Source organism: Vombatus ursinus, unplaced genomic scaffold (genome assembly GCF_900497805.2).
Source record: "Vombatus ursinus unplaced genomic scaffold, bare-nosed wombat genome assembly UNPS02014773.1, whole genome shotgun sequence".
Classification (NCBI taxonomy): Eukaryota; Metazoa; Chordata; class Mammalia; order Diprotodontia; family Vombatidae; genus Vombatus; species Vombatus ursinus.
Window position 1 is genome coordinate 24,199,930 of NW_020954551.1, and position 14,839 is coordinate 24,214,768.

The 14,839-nt window shown below is 33.6% G+C and overlaps 1 protein-coding gene across 1 annotated transcript in view; it reads left to right on the forward strand.

The window, feature by feature from the left end:
- The window catches only part of LOC114044482 (contactin-6-like), a 333,761-nt gene that overhangs the window by 5,081 nt on the left and 313,841 nt on the right, over positions 1-14,839 (forward strand). Inside the window, 1 exon segment of the mRNA XM_027863984.1 lies at positions 4,682-4,857. Coding sequence (XP_027719785.1) covers positions 4,682-4,857 — 176 coding nt within the window.

Here is a 14,839-nt window from a genome sequence, read left to right on the forward strand (position 1 = left end):
TCTATATCTATATCTATATCTATATCTATATCTATATCTATATCTATCTATATCTATATATATACATACATATAATTTTTCCCCTCCAACTACCCTAACATAGACAAAGGTCTCATGTGTTACAAATATCATCTTTCCATGTGAGAATGTAAACAGTTCAACCTTAATAAGTCACTTATGATTTTCTGTTTCCTGTTTACCTCCTCATGTTCCACTTAAGTCTTGTATTTGAAAATCAAATTTTCTATTCAGCTCTGGCCTTTTCATCACAAGTGCTTGAAAGTCCTCCATTTCACTGAATGACCATTTTTTCTCCTGCAGGATTATACTCAGTTTTGCTGGGTAGGTGATTCTTGGTTGTAATCCTATCTCCTTTGACATCTGGAATATTATATTCCATGCCCTATGGTCCTTTAATGAAGAAGCAGCTAAATTTTGTGTTATCCTGATTGTGTTTCCACAATATTTGAATTGTTTCTTTCTGACTGGTTGTAATATTTTCTCCTTGACCTGGGAACTCTGGAATTTGGCTATAATATTCCTAGGAATTTACCTTTGGGGATCTCTTTCAGGAGGAGATAGGTGGATTCTTTCAATTTCTATTTTGCCCTCTGGTTCTAAAATATCAGGACAGTTTTCCTTGATAATTTCTTGAAAGATGATGTCTAGGCTCTTTTTTTGATCATGGCTTTCAGATAGTCCAATAATTTTTAAATTCTCTCTCCTGCATCTATTTTCCAGGTCAGTTGTTTTTCCAATGAGATATTTCACATTGTTTTCTAATTTTTCATTCTTTTGGATTTGTTTTACAGTGTCTTGATTTCTCATAAAGTCACTAGCTTCCAATTGCTCTATTCTAATTTTTAAGGAAGTATTTTCTTCAGTAAGCTTTTGGACTTCCTTTTCCATTTGGCCAATTTTGCTTTTTAGGGCATTCTTCTCCTCATTGGCTTTATGGACTTCTTTTGTCTTTTGGTTTAGACTATTTTTTAAGGTGTTATTGTCTTCAGTATTTTTTGGGGTCTCCTTTAACAAGCTGTTGACTGGCTTTTCATGATTTTCTTGCATCACTCTCAGTTTTTCCTCTACTTCTCTTACTTGCTTCTCAGAATCCCTTGAGCTCTTCCAAGGCCTGAGACTGATTCATATTTTTCTTGGAGACTTTGGATGTAGGAGCTTTGGCTTTGTTGTCTTTTTCTGGTTGTGTGTTTTGATCTTTGTCACCAAAGTAAGATAATATAGTCTGACTTTTTTTGTGCTGCTTACTCACGAACCCACCAATTACTTGAGTTTTAAACTCTTTGTTAAGGTAAAAGTCTGCTTCCAATGTGGAGAATATACTGTCCCAAGCTTCGGGGGTTTGTACAGCTGTTTTCAGAGATGCCTCTAGGGATCTGAAAATTTTCAGTTCTTCCAAGGTGGTATGATAAGTGGTGAGGTGTTTTCTCTCCACCTGCACAAGAAGCTCCACCACACCAGTGTTCCTCCTAGCCCCAGGACTGCCCCTCAGAACTGTGACCCAGATACAAGTATGGGCAAAGTAAAAGATTCCTGCCTCAGCACTGGCAAAGATATCCCTGCAATCCCCCTCTGATCAGCCACTTGATTTTCCCTCAGTCTGTGGGCTGGAAGCTCAGGAAACAGCCATGGTCCTGGGCTGAGTTCGAGACTTGCAGCTGAGACCTAGTTCCTCTCTCACCGCAGTCACAGACTTTTCCCACTAACCTTCCAAGCTGTGTTTGACATTAACGGGTTAAGAAGTCTGGAAACTGCCACAGTTACCTGCGATTCAGTCCTCTGAGGCCTGCTCCAGGGTCGCTGAGTTCTTTGCGCCCACGCCAAACTGCTCTCCTCTCCCCCCCGCCCCTGGTGCCATATGCCTTTCTGATCAACCATCCAGGCTGTCTTTGGCTGGAAATTTGTTTCATTCTGTCTTTTTGTGGGTTCTGCTGCTTTAGAATTTGTTTGGAGTTATTTTTATAGGTATTTGGAGGGGTTTGGGGGGAACACTGAAGCAAGTCACTGCTTTCCCTCTGCCATCTTGGCTCTGCTTCCTTTTTTTTTCTTAAAAGTATCTTCAAAAGAGTAATAATTAGATTTGCTCCTTGATTTTTACTCCATATACATGACTTCTCTCTGCTTTTCCTCGCCTCATTAAAGAAAATGATTTCTCTGTGGACTAATTCCAGTTCTGCTAATCAGTGATGTCTAAAAGGAAAACTTGACAAAATCATAGTTTCAAGTTGGTAAGAATGTTGGTCATAAGAAGATAAGATCATAAACCCAGGTCTGGAAGGAACACCAAGGGACATTTTTTCTGCTCCTCATATTTAACAAATGAGGAAACTGAGACCCAGAGTGAAGAGGTGATTTTCTCAAGGTCACACAAGTATTAGGTATTACAGGGAATGTGGGACCTCAGACACTTTGATTCTAAGGCTTTGATCTGTCCAGACTTGTCTCATAGTGAGTAGTAGAACCAAGATCAGAACCCAAGTCCACTGATTCTGAAATAACTCTCATTCCACCATGCTACATTGCCTTCTCTAGTACCCAGTATGAGAACAGAGAATTATTGTTAAAAATCTTGTTCCAAATATATGTGACTCGTTACTTGGTTAATGCAGGGAACCTCGTTTCAAAAGGTTTTAATCATAAAGCTTTAGGGTACTTCATTGCAAATGATTAAAAATAATCCTTTAAGGCCAGTGTTCTAATATCTATTATAGAAAAGTGCTCTTGGAAATGCAATGCTATTATTAAATACTTGTCTGACAGCCACCTGAATCCATTAATACTTTTTAATTTCTCCATTGATTGAAACATACTCATTAGGCCAAAGTTCCCAACATGCCAGAAATTGAACCCTGATCTTTCTGCACCGTGTAATAATCATTGTACCACAGTGATTAAAATGGTTATGGAGATGCTACGAAGGATTCATTGGCTGTTGCTAAGCCAACGACTTTGAATTTGGGTTGGAAAACAATTATACAGCTTAATTAGGAACATGTAATGATGACAGCTATTATTTCAGTGATTGATTCCAAGTTAAAGGGAACTCTCAAACAGAATGCTAGCCTACACTTGGCTATTAAAATTGAAGAGAGCTTCAAAGTCATCTGAAAAGTGTGCCCTTTTTGTAAATTGTAAAAGGTCACTTAATGTAGGATAGGTAGCCTTTTGACTTCTTAAGACTGGCTTCAAGAGATGACTTCTTTCTAATTCCTCTGTATCTTTAAAAGAAACATTTAAGCTTACTTTTTAAAAAAGACTATACCGATTCTTTCAAAATTAGAAGAAAATCCAGGCAAACAAAACATCCTTTAGAAAATCTGTTACCTTTTGCTTCACTTTTATAAAGTGGAGCTAAGGTGTCTAAGAATCATCTGAATTATTTAAAGCAACAAAACCTGACCAAAGCCTTTGACTGATTTGATATTTGATCAATCATTTCTCATGTTTAAGATGGGACAGCTTTATCTAGCTCCATATTTCTTATCTACCCTTGTTCGCATGTGTCAGAATCCATACATGCTGAGCTTCACCCAAGACTTAGAGAATAAATCTGCAGTGATTTTTTTCTCTGACAAGTAGTCACCATCACACTTTTTAAAACTCCCATTATTGGGCAGAAAATGAGTCACATTTATACATTAAAAAAAGGTTATTTTAAAGGCTATTTACAGTCATGCAAACAGAAGTATGAAGGTTTTTCAAATGATTGGTTGTCATAATCTTAGTTTACAAAAATATGCAATTATTTTTAACCTCTCAGTATTTTGTATATACATACTCTAAGGGTCTTGAGAATATTTTATAGAGTAAAAATATATTATTATAACCAAAAGAAAGTGTGTATTGTTTGTGGATGATATATGCTGGGAAGGGTGGAGGACAAAAACTCAACTGCTTCAAAAGGATATTGTTAAACATCTGAAACTAAATTATTGCTCTTTTCAAAATAAATAAGGCTACACATGGTGCTTCAGATAGGTAATTTATATTTTAAGGAAGTTTCAACATGACTATTAAGCAAGTGAAGGGACCTTTCATTGCCTAAAATAAAGCCTTTTGTACTGTATTTGTTTTGTCTCAAGTATAATTTTAGTTGGACATTTCTAAGTACCTTTGAAATATTACCATCATGATTAATTTCCCAAGTAACAGACTAACAGAGACAAATTGTGTTCCAAAATAGCCATGTTATTATTGTTTTGTTATCAGCCTTCAAGATAGCATTAGAAAAAGCTTTTCCTACTTTTTTCTTGCCATTTGCAATGTACTCCTTCTGGATTTCTATCACTAAATCATTTTTGACATTCAATTTTGTTGTATCAGTTGAGGGTGTTCAGGTATGGTATAAGTTATTTAAAAAGTCACTAAGGATGGTATCCTCAGCATTTGCCCCCTCAGTGTTGAAACCCCCTCCCCCACGTGAATAGTTGTGATTCCTCATTGTGTAAATTCAGGTCACTAAAGTGTATTAAATAGTTCAGGTAACAAAGTCCTTTATACTACTGACCTCCTAGTAACAGCTGACTTCCCTGAATCCCTGGTATAATTGCACCATATTTAATCACATTTTTATTGTTGTGAGAAGTAAAAATGTGCACTGACAAAAAAAATAATGATCAAACTCATAAATTGTAAGTGTAATTTGATTTTTTTTCTCTCTAAGGTGGAAGCAAAATGGCACGGATATTGATTTTACCATGAGTTATCACTACAGGTTGGTCGGAGGCAGCTTGGCCATCCGTAATCCTCAGAAAGCTCAGGCCATAGGCATATACCAGTGCTTAGCCACCAATCCATTGGGAACCATTGTCAGCCACAAGGCAAAGCTCCAGTTTGCATGTGAGTTTTGAAAAAATATAATTATTCTCTGTTTCTAAAAGTAAATTATTTTCTGATATATCACTAAAAGCTTACTTCAATTGTGTGAATACCTACTTATATCTTCTTCTAGTAATGGATATACCAGGCTAACTTTTAAATGTGTTGATTACATTGATTAGACAGCTCTGCTTTATTGGTAGTAAGGCAACTTTGGTTGCCCTTTCTGAACTTCTTCTTTAAAAAGATTTTTAAAACATCTTCCTTTGGGTATTCATGCTAAGACGTGTTTCTGTATTGAACATTGATCTATGGACGTCAAAGGCATGAAAGAGTTAAGGACAAGGTTTCTCTATTGGAAAAATAATCACATGTATATAGGTGGAAATAAATTGGTTGAAAAAGGCAGCCTTTACATTTATTGTAATGATGTCCAGCGGCATCCCATAAATGTCACCCAACTAATTACCTCTGTAACATTTTGATACATGAGCACATGTATGATAAACAGACTACCTCTTATGTACCCTTCATGTATCTTTTTAATGTCATGATGGATGTGGGAAAAGATGAGCTTGAATGCAATTTTGCTTTTGCTTTGAACAAGAAGACTTCTGTTTGCCCCTTCTGTATGTCTCCATCTTTTTAAAGTGTGATTATATCACATTATATCAGAACGCTTCATATATTTCAACAAAACAAATAGCTTTCTTTCCATTGTCTTTTTATTAGTTTTTTGGGGGATGGTGGGAGTGGAAAGAAATTAGTGTCTGATTCTTCCAAAAACATTTGTCTGTGACTATGAGAATGCAATTGTTGTCAATCTCTATTAATAAAACATGACTCTAAGACAACCTTGTGGAAGTATTTCAGACATCAGTAAATGTATTAATTATTAAACATGCTCTGGATTTCATAGCTAGTTTTATGTTATAAAGGTTATCAAAAAGCATCAGTAAAGATCAGATGGGCCATAGACTTTTTCTATAGGCTTGGTGGGGACATTTTGAGTGGATTTACTCCTAATTTAATAAGATCAAGAGATTGAGCTGTTGTTTCCATGGACATATTTTTTTTTCTTAAATCATGACAACTGCCTTTATCTGAAACTGTTTGTGAAAACAGGGTTAAAAAAGGAAAGCAAAAGGATATGTTGCCAGGTGAGCTATACAAATAGATCTGAAAGCTATTTTAAGGACTAAGAAAATCACCTTGATTTTCTGCCTTTCAGCTAAAATGATCACTTGGTAAAACAACAAGGACCCAAATTCTGAAGATAATATTCATGAATATGAGTTGTTTTTCAGAAAAAGTAAAGTATATCTCTAGAGTTACATGGTTTATTTTTGTCTACATAATTACCTTTGAAATCCAAGTCAGGGAGGGGTGATCTTTATACATAATGATGATTCAATATACAGGATTTTTAAATGTCATACATCATTGACAATAAGGGTCCTCCCATTTAATTCAGTGATGGTCAACTGACCTGAATGATGATCTGTGGCTAAATTTATTTGGAATTGAACATACTGTGCTTTGAAAAGAACACTCATTGTTGAAGCATTGGACTTGAGTTCGAATTCCACCTCTTTTAATTAATACATATTTAAACAGACAAGTCATTTGACTTTTCTTGTACTCATTTCCCTCATTCATGGTGGGAAATTACATCAGAGCTAAGGTATAGCTCTATGATATTGTGTTGTTTATTCATGAATTTACACTCTCATGTATGTATGTGTGTACAAACATATATGTATGCATGTACACATATATACTATATATTTATATGTTGGTGTATTTTTATAAATTTAAATAAATTTCTTGAATTAAAAAAATACAGAAATTACATTCCTCCCCTCAACTCCTTACCAGCACTCCCAGAGAACCAAATCTGATAATAAATATCTTTTTCTTTCAAAGAGAAGAAAAGAAATAGTGGTCAATCAATTAATTAAAATATCTGATAGTACATCTAGTGATCCACCTCCATTGAAACCCCACTTTTGCAAAGGAGAGGAGGAGAACTAATTTTTTTATTTGTCTTCTTTGGGCCCAAATTGGTCATTATAATTTTAAAAAATCAATTGTTCTGATCCTGTTTTTCATTTCATTTACACTGTCAAAATCATTATGTCTGTTGTTTTCCTGGCTCTGTTTCCTTCATGTCATATTAGTTAATACACGTCTTTCGAAGCTTCCTTATATCAGTGATACTAGTCTTTGCTCACAGCATTGTTAGTATTATATCTCATTTATATATGGCAATTTCCTTAGCTATTTTCCAATCAATAGACATCTACTTTGTTTCCAGTTTTTGGCTACAACAAAATAAAATGTACTACTGTAAATATTTTGGTGCATATGGAACCTTGGTTTTTGTCATTTATTTCTTTAGTTTATATATCCAGAAGTGAAATCTCCAGGAACAAAAGAGTGGACCTTGTAATTATCTTATTTACCTAATTGCAAATTTCATTCCAGAATGATTTTACCAATTAACAGATTCATCAATAATGTAGTATTAGTGTACTTTTCTTCCTACATCCCTTCTGTCTTTTTTAATCTTTCACAATTTGTTGTTTGTGAAGTAGAACATCAGGGTGGCCAATTGTGTCAATAACTGTGATAGTCAAGATGTATAATCTTATAAATCCCTCTCCAGCAAAGGCCCTATAGGCTCCAGATCCTTTATATATTCCAAATTGTTTTTTGCCAACTGAACATCTCTCCTAGGCATTCATCTCCCTTTCCATTCTTAATCTGAATGATTTTAGTAAAATTATATTTTTCCAAGGTGAATAATAAAAGTATAGTAACACACTCAATATTCACTATAATAAGTAAATATATTGTTATATACTTTAGAGTTAGAAGGGACATCAGGAATCATCTAGTTCAAAAATCTTCTCTTTGCAGATGAGGACCTGGGAGTCAGAAAGATTAAGTAACTTGCCCAAATTCACAAAGCTATTAAGTCGAAGAACTTGGATTTGAAATCATGTCCCCTGACTCCAAATTCTGTGATCTTTTAACTCTATCATATTACTTTTTGAAGTTCAAAAATAATCTTCTGCAATATAGAATCTGGAGGCAGAAGTAAACAGTTCATGTGAAAAATATATAAGGGGCTGAAAATCAATAGAAGTCAACAATGTGAAATGGCAGTCACAAGAAATAATGCTACTCTAGGTTTCATTAAAAGAAACACTGACCAGAATGAGTGTAGGTAAAAGTGCTGTTATTTTTTTTGTTGGTCAGACCACATCTATAGTAATGCTTTCGTGTAAGGATGGCACATTTCATGAAATCCATTGACAAATAGGAAAAGGACAATAATTGATGTTTAGGATATTAAAGACTGTTGGAGAACATGCTGCAAATGAGGTTCAGATAAAGGAATTAGGGACTTTGTTTTTGTTTGCCCTAGAAAAGTCATGCTTTGAGATATATTACTTGTATTTGAGTATTCAAGGGTTATCATAAGGAAAATGAATTAGATTTTTTTCATATTTGTTACTACAATATAGAATAAAAGAAGCAGAAAAGATTAGAATATTCAGGGAACTATTTTATTTTATTCAATGAAAGGAATAACTTCTTTATAATTGAAAGAAAGTAGAATGGGCTCCCTGGGTAAGCAATGGGTCCATCTTTCCTAGAGATCTTCAAGAGGAAAATGAATGACCCTTTCCTTGGGATGTGTAGGAGGCAAGTTATTTTTCAAAAATAAGTTGATCTATATGACTTAAAGGTCTCATGAAATCCTGAGATTTCAATGTAAAAAGATTGAGAAATGTAGATAGAAAATAATTAAATATTTTTTTAAATAAGGCTCCAAACCAGAAAACTTGAACCCTAGTTTACTTTGAAAATGGAACATCTAAGTGCTTTGACCAAGATATTCTATTTTCTCACAATTTGAAGCATTCCAAATGTACATATTTCTCAAATATCAAACAAGTCTTTAATACAGAACTTTCTTCATTTACCCTTGGCTCCACCTCTTTTTCCTATTTACCTGAGAATTGGTTGGCAGGATTTCAAAATGTAATATCTCCCAATAAATTAACTCAGTGAAACAATATAGATCATAAGATCATACAATGATAGCTGGATGAAATCTTAGAGGTCATTAAGACCAATCTCTTAATGTTTCAGTTGAGGAAATGGATGCTTTCCAAAGTGAGTTAACTTTCTTAGGGTTAGGTTCCACAACTAGTAACAATTGTGGGGTGGGATTTGAACTCAGGCACATAATTAAAAAAAAACACGACTCATTGGAAAAGACCCTGATGTTGGGAAAGATTGAAGACAAAAGGAGAAGGGGACAGCAGAGGATGAGACGGATACATAGTGTCATTAAAGCAATGAACATGAGCTTAGACAGACTTTGGGAGAAAAGGGAGGAGAGAGAGACCTTGGATGCTATGGTCCATGGGGTGACACAACTGGATGACTGAATAACAACAAAACTTCCTGACCATACACTAAGAACTTTGCCCACTACCAAATTATACTTCTCAGAGAGATTGAAGGAACAATATGAGTTAAAATCTCAGCTCTGTAAATAACTATTTTTGTGTCATTAGGCAAACCTATCAAGGGTGTTCTGGTAAATTTTGTTTAGCAACCTACTCTATAGGGGAAAAATGTATATAGGAAACTCATTTTTGTTTAATCTGAAATATTAATATGTTGTCCATTATTTTATTCATTCTAGACAAATAAAAAAAATCATTCATTGATTTATGGAGTTTGTCCATTTCCAAGCAGTAATTCACACTGGAAAAACACATTCTTGAGAGTCAATTGTTTGATCTGGCTCAAGTATATCTCTGTTCCTTCATTTCAGCTTTAATAATCTGTATAATTAGTGGCCTGGGCAGAAAATATGTCAGGTTTTTCCAGCTCTAAATATATGACCTTTTGACCATTGAGTAGTTTTCAAAATTATAAGTTCAGAATTGTAATGGAATTAAGAGGAGTCACCTAGACCAGGCCTTTCATTTTATGGGTAAAACTAAAGATAAAGTGGTTTAGTGTATTGCCTAAAGTCATAAAAATGTAATACAGTTAGCATTTGATTTTTTCAACATCAAAAAAATTTAACTCATGATAGGTAGGAATTCAAACCAGTTCCTCTCACTCTAGAGACAGATTGCTTCAACTGAACCAGATTCCTCATCAAGTATTTTTTTTCTTTTCTTAATAGTGTTTTTTTTCCAATTACATGTGAAAATAGTTTTCAACATTCTCTTTTATAAGATTTTGAGTTTTTTTCCCCTCCCCTTCCCTCTCCCCCTAGCCAAAATGGCATGATATTATCTAATACAGGCTTTAGATAATTCCACATTAGTCATGTTGTGAAAGAAGAATAAGAGCAAAAGGGAAAAAAAAACAAGAGAAAGAAAGAGACAGAGATAATAATAACTTTGATCTGTTTCAGGCTCCATATTTCTTTCTCTGGATGTGGAGGGTACATTCCATCTTGAGTCTTTTGGAATTGTCTTAGATAATTTTATTACTGAGAAGAGCTAAGTCTATCAGAGTTGGTCATTGCACAGTGATGCTGTTACTCTGTACAATGTTCTCCTGGTTCTGCTCACTTCACTCAAAATCAGTTCATGTAAATTTTTCCAGGTTTTTCTGAAATGTTCATCATTTCTTAGAGCACAATAGTATTCCATCACATTCACATATCACAAGTTGTTCAACCATTCCTCAATTGATAGGCAACCTCTCAGTTTCCAATTCTTTGCCAACATAAAAAGAGCTACTATACATCTTTCTGGACATGTGGGTCCTTTTCCTTTTTTTAATGATCTCTTTGGGATACAAACCTAACAGCAGTATTGCTAGATCAAAGGGTATACACAGTTTTATAACCCTTGGGCATAGTTCCAAATTGCTTTCCTAAATGATTAGATTACTTCGCAACTTCAACAGTGCATTAGTGTTCCAATTTTCCCACATCTTCTTCAGCATTTATCATTTTCTTTTTTTTTTGGTCATATTAACCAATCTGATAGGTGTGAGGTGGTACCTCAGAGTTATTTTAATTTGCATTTCTCTAATCAATAGTGATTTAGACCATTTTTCATATGATTGTAGATAGCTTTAATTTCTTCATCTGGAATCTGCCTGTTCATGTTCTTTGACCATTTATCAATTGGGAAATTACTTGTATTTTTATAAATTTGACTTAATTCTCTATATATTTTAGAAGTGAGGCCTTTATCAGAGACACAGTCTGTAAAAATTGTTTCCTAGCTTTCTGCTTCCCTTTTAATTTTGGTTGCTTTGGCACTGATTGTGCAAAAACTTTTTGTAATTTAATGTAATCAAAATTACCCATATTGTATTTCATAATGTTCTCTATCTCCTATTTAGTCATAAAGTCTTTCCCTCTTCATAGATCTAATAGGTAAAATACCCCTTACTCTCCCAATTTCTTATGGTATCACCCTTTATGTCTAAATAATGTACCCATTTTGCTTTATCGTGGTATATGTTGTTAAATGTTGGTCTATGCCTAGTTTCTACCATACTATTTTCCAGTCTTCCCAGCAGTTTTTGGCAAATTCTTTTTCCAGAAGCTAAAGTCTTTGGGATTATTAAACAGTAGATTACTATATTCATTGACTACTGTGTCTTGTGTACCTAACCTATTCCTCTGATACATCATTATATTTCTTATCCACTACCAAATGGTTTGGTTTACTTCTGCTTTATAATACAGTTTTAGATCTGGTATGCATAGGTCATCTTCTCTTGCATTTCTTTTAATTGATGCCCTTGATATTATGGGCCTTTTGTTCTTCCAGATGAATCTTGTGATTACTTTTCTAGCTCTAAAAAAATAATTTTTGGGTAGTTAAGTGTTATGGCACTGTATAAGTAAATTAATTTAAGTAGAATTAGCATTTTTATTATATTAGCTTGGCCTATTCATGAACAACTCATATTTTTCCAATTCTTTAGCTTTGACTTTATTTGTGTAATTATGAATTGTGTTCATGTAGTTCCTGGGTTTGTCTTGGCAGGGAGACTCCCAAATATTTTATATTTTCTATAGTTATTTTAAAAGGAATTTATCTTTTGCTACTGGGTTTTGTTAGTATTATATAGAAATTCCAATGATTTATGTCATTTTATTTTATATCCTGCAACTTTGCTAAGATTGTTAATTCTTTCAAGCATTGTTTTAGTTGATTCTGTAGGATGCTCTAAGTATACCTTCATATCATCTGCAAAGAATGATAGCTTTGTTTCCTCATTGTTTATTCTAATTCTGGCAATTATTATTTCTTCTCTTATTGCTGAATCTAACATATATAGTACAATACTGAATAACAGTAGTGTTAAGGGACATTTTTTATTTCACCCCTGATCTTACTGGGAAAGATTCCAGCTTATCCCCATTACATATAATGCTTGCTGATGGATTTAGATAGATATTGCTTATCATTTAAGGAACAATCCATTTATTCCTAAGTTTTCTAGTGTTTTTAACAGGAACAGGTGTTATATTTTGTCCAAAGATTTCTCTGCATCTATTGAGAGAATCATATGCTTTCTGTTAATTTGGTATTGATGTGGTCAATTACGCTGATAGTTTTCCTAATGTTGAACCAAGTGTAAATCCCTCCTACTCATAATGTATTTTATATTCCTATATAAGATAGTATATAAGATGCAATATATAAATTATATAATAAAAGTTACTATAATCTCTCGGCTAATACTTTATTTAAAAGTTTTGCATAACTATTCATTAGGAAGTTGGACTGTAATTTTCTTCTCTGTTTTTGTTCTTCGCAATTTTGTATTCCCACTGCATTTGTATCATAAAAAGAATTTGGTTGCGCTCCTTCCTCTCTTATTTTTCCAAATAGTTTATATCATATTGGAATTAATAGTTCTTTAAATGCTTGGTGGAATTCACTTGTAAATCCATCTGGTCCCAGAGATTTTTTTCTTAGGGAATTCATTGATGGCTTATTCAATTTCTTTTTCTGACATGGTGTTTAAATTTAAGTATGTTATTTCCTTTCTGTTAATCTAGGCAAATAATATTTTTGTAAATATTCATCCATTTCACATAAATTATTAGATTTGTCGACATACCTTTGGACAAAATAGCTCCTAATTATTGTTTTGATTTCCTCTTCATTGGTGGCAAATTCATCCTTTTCATTTTTGATGCTGGTAATTAGGTTTAATACTTTCTTCTTTTGAATCAAATTAACCAAAGGTTTACCTATTTTATTGTTTTTTTTTCATAAAAACAGCTCTTAGTTTTATTTATCAGTTCAATAGTTTTCTTACTTTACATTTTATTAATATTTCCTTTGAGTTTCATAGTTTCAAATTTGAAATTAAAGTGGAGATTTTTAATTTGTTCTTTTTCTAGCTTTTTTTTAGATGCTTAACCAATTCATTGATATCCTCTTTCTCTATTATATTCATTTAAGCAATTAGAGATATAAAATTTCCCCAAAGACCTGCTTTGGCTGTATCCAATAAGTTTTGGTATGTTGTCTCATTATTATTCTTCTCTTTGATGAAGGTATTGATTCTTTCTATGATTTGCTTTTTGACCTACTTATTCTTTAGGATTAGGTTATTTAGTTTCCAATTAAATTTAGTCTCTCTTTCCATGGCCCTTTATTACATGTATTTTTTATTTCACCATGATCTGAAAAGGCTGCATTTAATATTTCTGCCTTTCTGCATTAGAGTCTGAGGTTTTTATGCCCTAGAACATGATCATTTTTTTTATGTAAGTGCCATATATCTCTGAGAAAAAGATTTATTCCTTTCTAGCCCCATTAAGTTTTCTCCAGAGGTCCACCATATCTAACTCTTCTAAAATTAGATACCCCTCTTCAACTTCTTTATTTTTTTTTAATTTTGTGGATAAATTCATCAAGTTCTGAGAGGGGGAGTTTGAGGTCTCCACACCAGTATAGTTTTGCTATCTATTTCTTCCTGTAACTCACAACTTCTCCTAAAAAAATTGGATGCAGCATTTGGTGCATATATATTTAATATTGATATTACCTCATTGTCTATGGTACCTTTTAGTAATATGTAGTTTCCTTCCTTTTTTCTTTTAATTAGATCTATTTTTTGTTTTTGCTCTGTTTAAGATCAGGATTGTTACCTCTGCTATTTTTACTTCAGCTGAAAGGCATAATAAATTCTACTCCATCCTTTTACTTTTACTTTCCATGCTTCAAATGTGTTTCTTTTAAATAATAAATTGTCAATATGGTTTTTAATCCTCTCTGCTGTCCATTTCTGTGGTATAGGAGATTTCATCCCATACACATTCACAGTTATGATTACTGTGTCTTTCTCTCCATCCTATTTTCACCCTATTTATACTTTTCTCTCTCCTTTCACACTTTCTCTCCTTATTAGTGTTTTGCTTTTTGACTCCACATCCCTCATTCTGCACTCCCTTCTTTCAGCACTCCTCCCCTTCTTTCCTCTTTCCTCTAGTACTTCTTCCTCCTTTCTTCCCTACCTTCTACTCATCTCCCTCCCTTTTCTTTCCCCTTTCTCCTCCTACTTCCCCATAGGGTAAGATAGATTTCTGTACCTAATTGAGTATGTATGTTATTCCCTCTTTCAGGAAAATGCAATGAGAGTATGGTTCAAACAACTCTTACCATCCTCCCTTCTTTCCCTTTACTGTAATAGGTCTTTGTGTCTCTTCCTGTGATGTAATTTACTCTATTCTGCCTCTCCCTATCCTCTTCTCCCAATACAATTCTTTTTTTTAGCCTTTTAATTAGTTAATTATTTTTATCATCATATTCAACTTATTCCCACAGCTTCTGTCTATGCATGACCCTTTTAAATGCCATAATAAAGATACAGTTCTCAAGAATTACAAGTATCGTCTTCCCATCTCAGGATGTAAATAGTTAAACCTTATTGAATAATATTTTTTCTTTCCTGTTTACCTTTCTATGCTTCTCTTGAGTCT